We start from the raw sequence: 15,309 nt of genomic DNA, 5'->3' as shown, positions 1-15,309 counted from the left end.
CAGCCTGCTTGTGGGTGGAGGAAGCGGCAGCAGCCTCTGTGCCCCAAGCTTGGGGAGCTGCCATAACTCCCTCCCAGCCCTGCTGCCTATTTTTTCCCTGGCCGGGACAACGGGAAGCCACAGCAGGACACAGGAGTGGACCAGACTATGGTCAGGGCCCCTGCCTCTTGCCCCTCCAGGGTGACCACAGGGCCTTCCCTGCAGGGACTTGCTTGCCCTCCCAGCAGGTGCTCTCCTACCTCCAAGCTGCGCTCCCTCATCCTCTGTTGCTTGGAAAACCATGAATCCCAACCCAAAGGCTCTTCCCACCTCAGAGCAGGGCAGGTATGGCTGCCCCCTCCTCTCCAGGGAAGACTGGCGTCAGGCATGCTCTTTGAGTGTCTGTGCTGTCAGTTAAGGATAAGAAGGGCAAAATGGTCAGTGTTGTGAGGGGGGACGGCCCCAACTATTTTATCCATCCAGTGGTTTAAATCTGTGCCGCATGGCTCTGCCTCCCACCACGGAGAAGGTGTTTGTCCCACTGCCGGTGAGGCTGGGGACTGTTGCTGAGCATCAGCGGCCCGCAGCAGCCATGGCCGCTCGGCATTCAAGCCCTGTGTGCTGAAGGTTTGTTGCGTGCCAACCGTTTGTTTAGGAAAAACAAATGAAAAACACAATTTAAAAGTGATTTGAAATGTGCATGTTGGTCCTATGCGCTGAATAAAAGCAGGCCCCTGAAAGGCAGGGAAGGAGTGTGCGGTCCAATAATTAGAGGCCTATTGTCATGTAGATGCAGAAGAGGGGTTGCAAGCAGTGTCTGTGGGTAACTGTAAATCTGGATTTTCCCGGCATTCAGGGGACCGGCCTCACAGGCTAAAGGATGTTTGGTTAACACAACTTGCCCTATATGTAATGGAAGAAATACTGTGGTGCAAGGGCTGAAGACAACGTTTTCCAAAGTGGGGTTTTACTTGTGTGCGCCGGTTCTTGGGACTGCATGAAAGGCCTCCAAATGGGGTCTGATATTCAGAGGAGATAGCCCAGCTCCCTTAAGATTCAGCATCTTAAAGGCTCACTTAAATAACTTCTAAAAGTTGGTTGTACGTAGAAAAATGAAACTTGCAGCACGGTGTACAGGCGCAGTGGTTTACCTCGTTGTTTAGGTATCAAAGCCTTCTACACTCAACGCTTTCATCAGGGACAAAGTTGTCAAAACATCAAACTGTGTTTGAAACAATAGTGTTTCCCAAAGAATACCTTCTGGAGATGCTGATTGTGCTTCGCTCTCAGCTTTCACTTAGGAACATTTTATATGCTTCAAAAATCACAATTTAATAGGAATTATTCTAGACATACTTTTAAATTTTTTCAAAGAACTCATGTGAGCTGGGAAAAATCCAGTATTTTAACCCAGTTTTGTTTTCATTCTCTTTTTCTTTATTCATCTTTTATTCAAATTTTTGGAAAGTCAGCAAATCAGAGAGTTAGCTTGGAAACAGTTAATTTTTCTGATAATATTCCTCATTATCGGAAAAGGAATAAAATGTATTATAGAATGTTTTTAATTTCAATTGTTCTTGGTCAGAATTAATCTTTGTAAATTTGTAAACATCTAGTATATATCTTATGTTAGGATCACAACAGTGGATGAACTCCATTAGCTTAAATGCCTCATCTAATGTAAAACTTGGGTAAGGCAACTGTTCCATTAAAGCAGGTGAAAGCATTTTTATGTTCTGACATCCTGCTAGAGGTCTAAGAGTCACTTTGTTTTTTCATATAAGCTTATCCTTTCCAATGTCATTATTCCCGTGCTCCCATGCATCACTCTGCATCAGTGATGTATGCAAGCTTTATTGCCCTAAACAGTGTCTACAGATGTTAGCTTAGGGAGCATCATTATTTACGTTTCCACAATTTAGCAAATATTTTAGGAAAGCTTTGCAGCTTGAGAACATTTTTGATCAGATAATTCCTTACCAGTTTTCAAGTGCCTGAGCAATTCCTACTGAAATTACATAGTATTTGTTTGTTTCTCAACAGACGAGGAAAAAGAAAACAATAGAGCATCGAAACCACACTCAACTCCAGCTACACTGCAATGGTAAGATGTCTTTTTAAAAAAATCAAGAAAACCTGTTAGTGTTTTTTCTCATCATTTTTCCAGCTGAAGTGAATAGAGGTCTTGGACATCTTATACAGTTCTAAAGATACTTTCACTGTATGTATGTGTTTAATCTGCTCCTTAGCATCCTGTATAGCATTCCTCAACAAATGTCTTACTCTTACCGGATTTGTTTGAACATAGGAAGCCTCTGATACAGTTTGGAAGATCTACTCAGCATATTTGTTTGCCACTTTGCCCCCTGTTGATTTGTGGTTAGTCATCGTTGTTACATTTGTTACAAAAAGAAAGCTAGTACCGACATTCTTTTTTCAAGACTCACATTTATTTCATTGTGTGATGAAGTCACCTTTACTGTCTGTTTTACTGAAATGAGATCTCTGTAATTTAACATAGAAGACAACAAAAGAAGAGGGAGAGTTTGAAGTTTGATTGCTTTGCCAAAATCCCCTTGCAAATTTGGGGGGGGCGGGGGGGGGGGAAGTAAGGGTAATTAGGAAGAGAGAAAGAGAAGTGGGGAGAAGAAAGTTTGTGAGTCAGTCTACTGCGTTATGAAAAATGAACAAGTGCTGTTCACTGTGATTTACAGCAGTATTTTTGGCTGTATGTCCTGTAACGTTACATATAATACTGAGAACGCTTTCTATACATTATGTCTTAGATTTTTGTTGACTTTTCCCTTAATTTAGGTTTTAAATTCTGGTTTAGCTTTTTAATATTGTAAGTGATCAAGCATCTTTCAGGAGGTTCCTTGTATCTGGCAGAACAGAGCTCTGTTACAGAGAAGCTTTGCAGCATGCTTATCTGAAAACCCATACTCGCTAGCTTGTTTCAAGTCTTTTAAAGAAAGGCCTTTACTTCACCTGTAAGTACTTCTTATAGTTTTCTGGGCAAAAAGATAGATTATTGGCAAAAAATGTGGCATTTTAGCAAAATGTTAGCAAAATTATTTTTCTGCTTCTGTCAGTTTCTTGGGAGATCTAACTGAACAAACAGCAAAGAATAATTAATTCAGTGAATTTTACTCTTTCTCTGCCTGTGAAATTGTGTGATTCTTTGAAATATGCATAGAGACATTTATAGATTATTTAGTCTATATTTGCTCTTTAAAGTTGATCGGTTAAATTTTAGATTCTAAAAAACCCCAAACCTGTGGGTTAATTTAGAATAGATGCTGCAAGTATTCACCGTTCTGCCTTGCAGAAACTTGCAGACACTTCCAGTGCAAATACTGAGATGTGAAAATACAAATAAAAGCATTTCGTTCTGAACTATTGCTTCTTTGTACCTATTTGTTTCACCGAAGTACTGTTTTTCAGAAGTTCAAGAAAAGTGAATAAAGAAGGGGAGTGACTACAGACAGAGAGAAAATTGTTAAAATAATAATGAAATGTCATAGGTGTATTTTATCGTTTTCTATTATTCACCCAAACAACTTCAATGCAGTTCAAACAGGACAACAGAGAGCTGTCTAGCTAAAATAAAATAGCAGGCAGGGCTTACCAATCCCAAATTCAGAACAATGTTTATTTTGCAGTAGAGTCAGTTAAGAGTCTTTTCCACAGGAGCAAATAACGTAGTAGCCAAGAAGTCAGAGTTAATTAGAACATGCCAATGATACTGTTCCCATCAGAAAACATGCAAATACTGTAAACAATCTTTTGCCAAATACTTTCAAGCTTCCTTAGTCATAAAGGTTAGTAAATCCCTAAACTCCTGGGATATTGAGCCCTGCTGGAATGCAGTGTGCACACTAATGCTCATTGAGCAGTGTTTGCAATAGAACCCTAGAATTTTGATTCTGAAAAGGCTGCTTCCATCATCTTCCCTTCCCCCTTGCTAGTGTACTGGCTTAGAACCTGTCTGTTGTGTTATGCTTCTTACACATTTATGTCAGTCAGATATTCTTTCCTTTGAGTCTTTTGGAGCATCTGCAGTTTCCTCTGTTCAATTTTCCACCCAAAAATACATGAGGGAACAGAAAGCAAAGAATTTTTTAAGCTTAATTCCTTTAGCTGGTGTCAAACTGAATTATACAATTGGCTCATTTATTTATAGACCTGTAGGTGAAAGTTTCCCAGCTTAGTAGCCATACCATAGAACAGTTTTCTGGTGATTTCCATACGCTTTTCAGCCTATGTGCTGCAGCTTTGAATTGGTATTGCCTAGAGAAACTGTGCTACTAAGTTTGATACACTAAATAAAATTACAAGCTCAAAAGTTGTGGTTAAAGTGCTGAAGTAGTAAGCTTGCTTGGTGTGAAGGTGTCAAGTTTCCACTGTTCTGGAAAAACAGACACATTAGCATCAGGTTATTTGTACTAGCAACCCATGGGTCAGTAAACTATTGTGGTCAGCACTGTACAAACGCTGCTCTGAGCACTTCTTGTAGATTTAGCTTTACATGTTTGATAGTTTTGCCTGCTTAGGCCTCAGAGCAAGTTTTTGCACAGTGAAGAAAGACGAAAGATAAATTTACCTGAATATGCCCTGGGTAACCATATGTCCTACCCTCCTACTGGAATCTCTGGGCCAGGTTCAAGTGATGGAAGTGGTGGGGTCAATTATTGACCAGATTTCAGGATAAAGTACCAAATTTGCCTTGTTCTGGCAAATGGAACCACCACAATTGCCTGCAGTGTCTGGTGTCTGCCAAGCTAAAGCTCGTCATTTTTTTTACTGTTAGATCCTACTATCATTTACAGCTAATGAAGGCAAGAGTGTGTTGGGGAACAGAAACAGAGAAAACATCAGCAGCAAGGAAAAAGAAGAGGAGGAAAGTAGTATGGAAAGTGAAGCAAGATGTAAGGGAAATACGTAAATTTTGTCGCATGGTTCATATTGCCATCACCATCATTAGTTATTTCTTGTCTGGGATCTTGCTGAAAAGAGTGAACAACATCAATCCCACAGGGAGCTATCCTTATTGCTTATGCCTCTCTAAAGGCAAAGTACATTGAACGCTACAAATAATGAGGAGGAAGAAGTAGCTGAAGATGCCAGAAGCATGTCTGGATGACTGTCAGCCTGGCTAAATATGCTTTTCCTGGAAGCAGGAATGATGTTTTTGTTTTGTTTCACTGATGACAGAAAATGAAACGAAAGGCCTGGTAAATGTAGTATTACTGCCAAACACAACATAGCTGGGGAAACTGCACTAGCTTGAATTTAATCGTTAAGGCATGAATATACCAATACCTACTATCCTGTGTTTATCCCACATTCCCGTGTTCATTATTTTCTGTAAAGCTATAGCTTGCTAAACACTTGGCTCTAAACCATTCATGATTATTTCATTGGTGTACTGGTTGACCAAATTGTAAGTGTGAAACTTTATTTTACCTCAGTTTGGTGTGTATGTGTGCATGTGTGTGTCTACTTCCTCAAACACAGAATTACTCAAAGCACGGACAGCCTAATTCCATGCAGTTTGGTAGCTTACAGTGTAGGTGCTTCAAATAATAACAGTATTGTGAAGCTAAAGTCAACAAAACTATTCTATTTTTTGCAACATTCATAAAAAGATGTAAAAAAGAGGAAGATAAAGCACTGCTAGGTAATGGATTCTCTCCAGATTAGTAGGTTCACAGAAATTGATATAATGCATCAACATGAATCTGTTCTAGAATCCTTTATGTGATTAGCAATGGTAACATCACAGTTGTTCTGTTGCCTTCGTATCTAAAAACAAGTCTGTAACAACACTAGGGACCTGACTCTTCTATAGAATAATCTCATTTAATCTAGAAGTATATAAGTATAAAGAGGGAAATGGTAATAGGGACAGATAAAATTGTCATTCCTGTGGAAGGATTAGGGGTTTTATTGCTATACTGTAGTGGTACAAAAGGTCTCATTGTGAACCACTGGATTTCACATGGCTTTATTAGGACATTTAAAATGTTTTTATATATATATATTATTTCTGATAATGATTTGTTAGGTAGAAGATTGAGTTCATTATCTTTCTATAATACCGTAGAACGAAGCTGAATTCAAAATATGATAAAGTTGTTAAATAAAAGACAGGAAAATAAAAGAAGTCAAGCAAGATGGGTTTTTTGATCATTTAAAAAAAAAGTTCAGGTATAATGGAGCATTGTTCAGTGTCAGACTAATGATTCTCTGTGAAAGAGAGGAGAAAAAGAGAAAAATTCATGAGATATGAACAGAAATAATTAACTGCTTTTCTTTCTGTCCTCTCTTGGTCACGGAAGCTGACATTCCAATTAGCAGCTATAGTATACAAACGAACTCTCCAGGTTTTGAAAGGAGGCTTTGTTAAAGCGCTATGAATTTGAGGAAAGATGCCGTGATGATATTTCTGTAGAAACCAAGGAAGAATAGATGTTGCCCATACAAACTGATTCCATTCATCTAGCCGGATATCTTATTAAAATAGTTTGCAGTCACAAATGATCATGATAACTGAAAGAGAAGGTAGGTAGCTCCTGAAAAAGGCAATGAAGGAGAGAGACTAGATATTTAGAAGATGTTCTACAGGTATCAAATGACAGGGGGTTATTTACTGTGGAATTGGATTTTTTTGAGAATATGTATTAATTTTCTAATATGTTTAAAAGGAAGTTGCACCTGTCGTCTTCTCCTAGCCAGCAAGGCAGACAAGCACACGTGTAACTATATGCATACGAGTGACACCACGGATGACAAGTGGTTTAAAGTTAAGTGTGTATGTAAATAGCTCTTGAACTTTGTTGGATCAGCAATCATAAAAATGTCGTCTTAAAGGAATGTTTCTTCTAATCTATAGATTTATAATAAGCCCAGTTTCAGATCTTAAAGAGGAAGCATTTGCCTATTTGTATATTTGATGCATAATTTAAAATTTTATAGTTGTGTGTTTGCATGTGTAAATGAATAATAGTTTCTACAAGGCAGAGGAGGATGTTATTTCACTATTTTATTCAGCATTGTAGTCAGATCATGGATTCTTTTTTCAGTTTGTCCATAAGCAATAGCAAGAAAACATTACGCAGATATGATTTTGTGCACACTCTTGAGTATTTGCAAATAACTTGCGTATCTGCTTCCTCAAGGTACGGAATTTTGCAGCTAGACAGGAGTGAACAGAGTCCTGTAAAGAATGAGAGAATGCTTCCCCTCAATGAATGTTTGTTATTTCTTAGTTGTACATATATTTGTTTACTGCAGGATGCTTTTAGGGTATAGCAGATGACTAGCATATTTTTTTCATAAAAATAGCACTTTTGGAACATGGTCAAAACCCAACGTCCCTTTGTGCTAGTCTCTACTTGCCTGAGAACTCACAGCCTATGTTTTTGACAGCAAGCATGAACCAAATGAAGCAAATAAGCATTACAGAAGTGAATTGGAAGGAGCACTTAGGAACAAAGCAGAGAAAATTTAGTAGACAAGCAGAAGCCAGAATGTTTGGTCTTAAAGATGCAGCTTTGCATACTGTTTACCATACAGGACATCCAACATACTTGCAGTTCTCTCTGTTTGATATTTGCTTTTTAAGGCTGGAGGAGAACTATGAGATTGCAGAAGGTGTTTGCATTCCTCGAAGCGCTCTCTACATGCATTACCTGGACTTCTGTGAGAAAAATGACACACAACCTGTTAATGCTGCCAGCTTTGGGAAGGTGAGTCTAAACAGCAGTATGATTCCTTGAGCTCTCACCTGGTTCAGGTGAGTCTGGATTATTGAAAAGAATTAAATCATCATTTACCATTAGGGATAGAGGTACATGAATGGAATCTCTTATGTATTCCAGTTATTGGACAAAGGCTAAGATTTTAAGTACTTACAAGGTTGGAATAATTTCTAATCGTGACTCAGCTCCAGAATAGAGCAAATTTTTTTATGACTTCAGGCCCCAGACTAGCTGACAGTGACATGGTATACAATATTGACAGCTTGGAAGTCGAATACGAGCTAGTGTAAATACATCTGCATTGTGACCTGCACTGCTTTAACAAATATAGGGTTTTTTTTTAAAATAGAATGGTAAAATATAAATCATTTAATTTTGGGGCCTGTCTATGCTGTTCTTGTAAGCATGATACGGATATCCCTGAATTAATGATATCAGAGCACACCACATATCCCTGAATTAATGATATCAGCAAGTCCACGTACTGGAGGACAATGTGAAAGTCCAGAAAGCATCTAATGGCATTTGTGTGGCACCTCAGATACAGGCTGCCAAGTTATCTTTGCATTGTGATTCCTTGTGCTTCTGCTTTCTAGTCCAGCTCTAGTAAGAGCCACTGCAGTTATCTCCAGACTTACAGTGGAGATGCACTCTTAGCACAGATGCAGCTGTGCATTGTCCAGATGTGAGCAGTGTATAGCTTATGCTATACATCACTAGCAGACATTATGTAAAATCCTAGCCAGCCATTAAAGTTCTTATTTTGGATTTGCTTGTCAGGTGATCTTTTCCTCTCAGTAAAAAATAAGATGATATTTTTATACTTTTAATTTTTTATTTAAAACTGAAATTTTACTATAGAATGCATCACAGGCCTTTAAAACTTGTAGGCTGTGAAAAAAACCAAAGTGTAGATTTTGCCATTGTTTTTGAAATGGTTGCAAGCATGAATCTGAAGCTGGTTGTCCTGCAAGCTATTCTCTTCTAGTGTTTGCAACATCTGTTCTATAGAAGTGCTGGGTATTCAAAGAAGTAAAAATGTTCCTAGGGTAACTGCCTGTGTAAAGAGTAGGTGAAGGAGAAGAATGTATTTAATGAGATGTCATTTTCTACAGTGTACCTTTATGTAGGCAGTTTAGCAAGGCAAGTAAAATGTGCCATGTTGTAACATTACTATGTTTGTTGTGTCTTAAAGACCTGCATAGCTCAATTGATTCTGTGTTAAGTTTCTGTTTAAATACACTGCATAAGTGTGAATGAAATTGTTTGTTGTACACATTATTGCTACCAAGTGATAAGTATAGTGGCAACATATAATTTAAGAATAGCGAGAACAGGAGACAGATTTCATGCAGGCTAGCACATCTGGAACATAGGTAAAATTTACACGATGCTACTTTTGCTGCTGCTAAAAACTTCTGTAAATTGTAAGGTGTAAATATTCTGAAATTATTTCATCAGAACATAAATTTACCAGGGACTTCACCAATTTTCAGTATGTGGCAGTCTTGTTACACTGTATATTACTCCATCCTCCTTCTCCCCTGCCCCTCATACACATACACCTGTTCATTAGTAGGAGTACCTTGACCTAGCAGGACAGGTTCAGTGCCTTCCATCCAAAAATCATGGCATTCCAACGTGGTTTTTGTGTGCTGTGTTCCAAGTATTTTCCACTTGGTTGCAATAAAGTTCTGAAGCAGTGATGCATGAAATTTGTTTTCCTTTTTTGTGGAAAGGAAGCCATACAAAATCATCCTAGTACTGTCTCAAGCTAGTGCTTCATGTGGCTATTACTTTTGGATCTGGGAACCGAGGCTTCTGCAAAGGTGTGTCCAGAACCCTCAGACAATACTGGTACAAATATTGAAGTGAAACAGGCTTCTGCATCTGCAGAACCCAGAGCAGACCCCAGTGATTCTTTCCAACCTGTTATTGCTAAGAAAATGTACTGCACAGTCATGAAGATCTGCAAGGTAGACACCCACTTCATTCAATGAATAGTTTGCAGTCAGCTTCTCCGTAGGAGCTGGTACATGGATGAAGTTTTAGCCAATAGAGTTGTTATGATGTGACTTAAATACCGTATCGGCAATGTGTATTGCATAAATGTCTTGGAGGCAGTGCAGTGAAATAGGTGACATTTGAGGGCTTCCTCACTTAGCTGCTGAAACAGAGAGCCCAGACATGTTTGTCTTCATTGGGAATCATCAAGAGTCCTGCAGCTGTCATCTCCTCCAGAGAAAGGAGTTAGTTGTTCTGTGAAATTGTAGACAGTTCGCCTTTCAATAGACCACATTGAATTTATGATTCATCTTTGAACTTTAGCTCTGTGGGCAATGTTAAACATTTAGGCTTTTGCTTTAACAGATTGGTAGTTTTTAGAAAGAGACATGGAGTTCAGGACACTAAAACAATCTGTAATAAGTAACATACTAATGTATTGTTACATACTCCATTACATCTCAATTAACAGAACAGTGTTGATTTCACTTTTAAAATACCACTAGAGATATGTGAAACTTGCCTGAAATTGATCTCTCCAGATTAAGGTTTTGTAGACAACACTTCAGCCCATGTGTACTACTTAAGCCTAATGTAAGTCAAATGTATCCACAACAGAGCATGGAAGGGAGAACAGAGAAGTTGTTCATGAACAGCTGAACTAATGGACCTTGTTTCCTACCATTTCCTGTGTTCCCTAAATCCATAGCCTTACCTAAATCTTATACAATATCTCCATGTTTCCCTGCAGTACTTTCAATTATTTCCGGGTCCTGGTCACTACATCCAGGTCTTTGCTTCTTTCAGTTTTCTCACCCATCTGCTGCACCTTCTTTCTACATTATTTTTAGATCCCTGTCTGTCTATTTGCCTGTCTCTTTTTCTCTCCTTCCCCCATGCCAACAGCTCGGCAAGAAGCAGCACATGGGGCGGCTGGTTCAGAGTAATGGAAGTGTTAACTGGTTGCCTCATACTCATGGTTGTCCAGTCAGGCAGTGCCAAATGGCTCAGCTAAAGGCTGAGCTTTCCTCCCTGTCTTGTCCTCAGCATTAACATCAATACGCTGTCCCCACCATCCAGCCAGTGTTTTCCATTAAACTTCTCGGACATGGACTGGACCTCAGGCATTTTGTAATATTGGATTAGCAAAACAAAACTTGGTCTGGGGTTGTGGAGAGATTAACAGAGAAACAGTAATATCTCATAGACTGTTTCCTGAGGAAATCAGGATAATAGCAACAAAAGTAGCAAGAAGAGGAAAGAACAGAATTATTGTATAAATAAACACCTTTAGAAAAGCAACCTATACTCCTAAACCACTTAAAGTACATCTAAAATAAGGACAACTCTAATATGGCTGTTAACATGATATATTCTTATATGACAAAGGGAGTTGTAGCTTTAATATGTTAGCCAAGATTTTAATGCTTTACTCACCCAATTAATATGTGAAAATTGCAGGCAGTTTCGTCTATACTAGCATTTGCCAATCTGCTAATAGCTATGCTACCTAGTCTGTCATTACAGAGTTTTTTCTTGCCTGCAAAAGACAGGACCATGTACTCTCTTACCCATATACTTTAACTAAACAGTGACCAGGGAGGGCCCTGTATTTGCTGGTTACACCTCAGCATCAGCAAGTGGAGACTCCAGTGTTAAACTTCGGCTCTTACTGTAGGCAAGCAAAACATATTATATTCAACAGGATCATGATTTCACCCAAAAGTGAAGCATTATTCTGCTTGTTGTAAAACTGTTCCATGCAACTTTTTTAAAAAAAACCTTGTAAAACTGTTCCATGCCACCAGTGAGAAGACAGGGAAGTACAGTGAGGAAGGGCAGGCATGTCACTGAGTTATTAACAATAAAATGTTGCATATGAGAAAAAGCTCTCTCAAGTGAACATGTTTAGGCTGTGAATGAGTCTTCAGGCAGAAGGAGTGAAAGCCCTGTTGCTGAGGTCACTTAAAAAAGATGGCAACCTTGTGCCCCTCAGCTCTGTGCTGCAAATGCTTTGGGCTCTGCTCCGGGACCCTGTGCACTCAGAGAGCAGTTTAAGGTGTTTCCAACTGGAAGTTCTGCTGCTGCCTGCAGCAGGGAGGGCTGAGCAGGTATAAGTTTGGGGTTTTTTTCTGATCAACGTGTTAGCATAATATGCATTGAAAATTAATACACTGAGCTAGGGATTACAGTGGTTGAAGTTTTTGACTCATTATTCTCACTGAGTTTAGTTGCAAACACTAAATTATTCTGAATTGGGGCCTTCACTGAATCAAGTTAGTTACTTAAAAAGCAGGAATGTTTTGAGCATTTCCAAGCCCCTCAGTAGCTATTGCGTATGGATGGGTTCCATAAGGCTTGTTGGTTCTCCCCTAGCTGTAGCATGTCACCCAGCTTTTCAGCTAGGTTGGCAGGTCTTTGAGCTTATCTTTCACTTTTATTTCCTCAGAGAACACTCATTTTTGGTTTTTGTTTCAAGACCGTTTATGAACCTTATTTTCTTAATAAAGACTCTTGAAGATGTTACCTTCCTCTGCACCGGTTTTCCCTATCCTCCATGTCCTCAGTTCACTGCTTTAAATTTACTGTGCAGTGCTAAGTCACCTCCCAGACCCTGCATATCTCTCATACAGAACACTTAGTTTCTCATAGTGGAACCTCTTTTCCATCCTCATGAAGTGTTCTTCCCACAACTCCCATATGCCCCCTGGAGGTTAAATACTTTCCTCTTTTTCGTTTTTCCCTTTTGGGGCTTTCCTGCCATGTCTTTTCACAAGCAATAGTAAATTAATATTTGAAAAGGAAAAAGAAGGTTGCTGACGCTGCAGGGTGGCTCTCCCCCAGCCTGAGGTCTCTTTACATCACTCTGGCAGCATAAAGAGTTTTAACATGGATGCATGCTTACACGAATTTTAGAGCCTCTTTATTGTTCCCTGAGTGGCTTTGCTGTAAGTGAAAATTAGATTCCAATAAATTTATTTCACTAAACAAAGAAGGGTAATGTCCACAATAGATTTTAGGAAAGAGTTGTTTTACATTTTTGAGTAATATTTCCACCCCATTTCCAAAAAATGGGCTGAAGCACAGTTATACCAGCAGAAAAGTGCTTTTTTCCAATAGTTTGCTTTGCTCCAGGGAGGTACAAGCTGTACCAGTCAGAGTCCTCTTTTATCACTATTCACTGTCTCTATGCCCAGAAGTTTTGCCAGCAGGACTGTTCCTCTAAGCATGATTAGCATAAATAGGATTTACAGTTTCGTGCTATCATACTACATATATTTGACATTTAAAACGGACAGACAAGTAGCCTTATTGAAACCTCTTTGATAATGACATTGTGATGTGATTGCATTCTGGTTTGTCTTTTTATTGAAATGCACACATCTGGAATTGCCTGCTGTGCAATAAGGAGATACTTCTCCTGAAGATGTATGGGTTTTTTTTCCTGTAATCTCAATTTGCTCCTAAGTAGCCTCAATAGTAACTGGTATAGCAAAGCCAAATTTATTCTTAGTAGTCTCTTCTGATAGACTAAAACAGCACTTGCTTTATTATGAACAATTACTACATATGGAATGTTTTTATTAGACTTTTTTCTAGTCAATATAGAAAAGAAAAATAGAAATGGGGTAAAATCTATCTAAAGCTGAGGATGTTGTTTCTGGCACTGCGTCAAAGGACCGTACCAGTCTGTCAGCGCTATATGAGCAGTCCCTGCTTTTTCCTTCATCCCTTTAACAGCTAAGGTTCCTGACTGAAGGACAGTTAAGACCAGTATGACTTTTCTTCCTGATGCAGAATCTTCTAGGTCAAGCTCCACTGAGGTGGCCATAATAACACAAGTACCAAAGAAGCAAGTGGTCATACAGGTGTGGGGAGCTGGGATCCTATAGTGTAGTTGGAAAGCTCTTTGCGCCCTTGGCTCTGCTTCACAGATCCCTTGTATTACTGCAGGTTGCTGACTATTGCCTTTTTCTCCTTGAGCTTGGGGGTTAAGAAAACCAGCAAGGACACCTTAGTTTCTTTGGAGTGACTTCCCTTTTCCCAAAGATTTGCCCTTTAGCAAAGGGATTTTTACTGGCTTTACCACTTCAAGCATCTGGCTTCTAGTTAGGTCTTCAGCAGGAAGTAGAGCGGCCTCTGGGCTGCTTTACCTCATGCCTTGTCAACACGTCCCAGAGGCTGTTCTTACAGCTCAGGGTCTGCCAGAGTGCAGGGGTCCTGGCGCTCAGCCTTTTCCCACAGATATGCTGGGTGACGGCAGTAAGCGTCCTGGCATCAATACAGAGCAGGGGGAGTTGTGCAGGGTTTGAGATCTGCTTGGCTTGAGCAAGTCAGCATCGAAAGTGGCTACAGCTCAGCTAAGCATCTGAGTCAGAGCATTTGATGTTTGCAGCTTTGTTGGGACGCAGTAATCTGACCATGCCTTAGGCTGAATTCCACCTGGCCAGTGGAGCTGCTGAAGGAGGATGTTGTTGTACATGGATGAATTTGAGGAGATGTCTCACAAGCTTCACTTGTCCAGTTCAGTTGGAGTTCCTCATAGTGTCTAATCTTCACAGCAAGCACAATTGGGCACAGGCATTAAAGAAAGTGCCAGCAGGCTTCTCTGACCTGCTTTGCAGTATCAGTTGAGATGTATCAGTGCTAGAAACAAGATCTTATCCTACAGATAGACCATGCCCTGTTCCACAAAATGATGGAAGTGAGTGGGGAGAATTGGGAAGGTTATTGAATCTAAACAGACAACAGATCTGGGGTCAAGAATACTGGATCTGTACACTACTGTCTTCTCTCCTGGGTCATGCAAGTAAGCAAGCAGGGAGTAGAGAGGGTATAGACACAGTCACACCTCTTCTCCTTTTCTTTGCACAGTTTGGTGGATTTGGGGGACAGGAATGGTATTTTGTAATGGACTAATTTGATTATGCTCTTTCCTATCAGTGGATGTTTCTTGGGGCAAAGCTTTCTTGACCTTTTCCTCAAGGTAATGTGTTGTTAAGCCAGCCCTAAGCCACCTTTGAGTCAAAAGGTACCTGTCAGCACAGGTGTTAATAATAACAGATTGTCTGAGGTCAGGATTTTCAAAAGCACTGAAGCAGATGGGGAAACTCCAGAATGATCCAGCTGGAGCAGTACTAGGCCAAAGATAAATTAGCCTAAAAATCCTACACTTATTATATAATGATTGTAACTTATTATATAAGAGAGGATATCAGCTTTGTTTGTGTTTCACAGCAGTGAGAATAAGAAAGGGTATAGTTATATTTGACATTACTGGTTTCTTTCCTGCTGCCATGGCAAAGAAATTTAAGACTGAAAAACTACAATAGAATTTGGTAAATAAACGCAGATCTTCTGTACCTGACTTCGTAAAAGCAAAGCATGCCCTCTAGATATGGGACTCGAAACTTGAGTTGAGATAAATAGAGCTAGGCCCTGATATGAAGAATTGTTATCAGAGGAAAGAGAATTTATTCCACTTTATTTAGAATCTCTCTAGAACATCCCATAGCCTGGAGCCTGAAATCCATTTCTCATTCTGGCAGGGTACAAATGCTGG

General features: G+C 39.6%; 1 protein-coding gene across 1 annotated transcript in view; it reads left to right on the top strand.

The window, feature by feature from the left end:
- RFX4 (regulatory factor X4) overlaps window positions 1–15,309 on the top strand; it is a 97,785-nt gene that overhangs the window by 24,638 nt on the left and 57,838 nt on the right. Inside the window, exons 3-4 of the mRNA XM_059816707.1 lie at window positions 2,023–2,083; window positions 7,607–7,730. Of these exons, the coding sequence (XP_059672690.1) occupies window positions 2,023–2,083; window positions 7,607–7,730 (185 nt within the window). The remainder of the gene's footprint in view (window positions 1–2,022; window positions 2,084–7,606; window positions 7,731–15,309) is intronic.

This window comes from Gavia stellata, chromosome 4 (assembly GCF_030936135.1).
Source record: "Gavia stellata isolate bGavSte3 chromosome 4, bGavSte3.hap2, whole genome shotgun sequence".
NCBI lineage: Eukaryota > Metazoa > Chordata > Aves > Gaviiformes > Gaviidae > Gavia > Gavia stellata.
The sequence above is the reverse complement of the archived record's forward strand: the minus strand, read 5'-3'. Positions and strand labels throughout refer to the sequence as shown.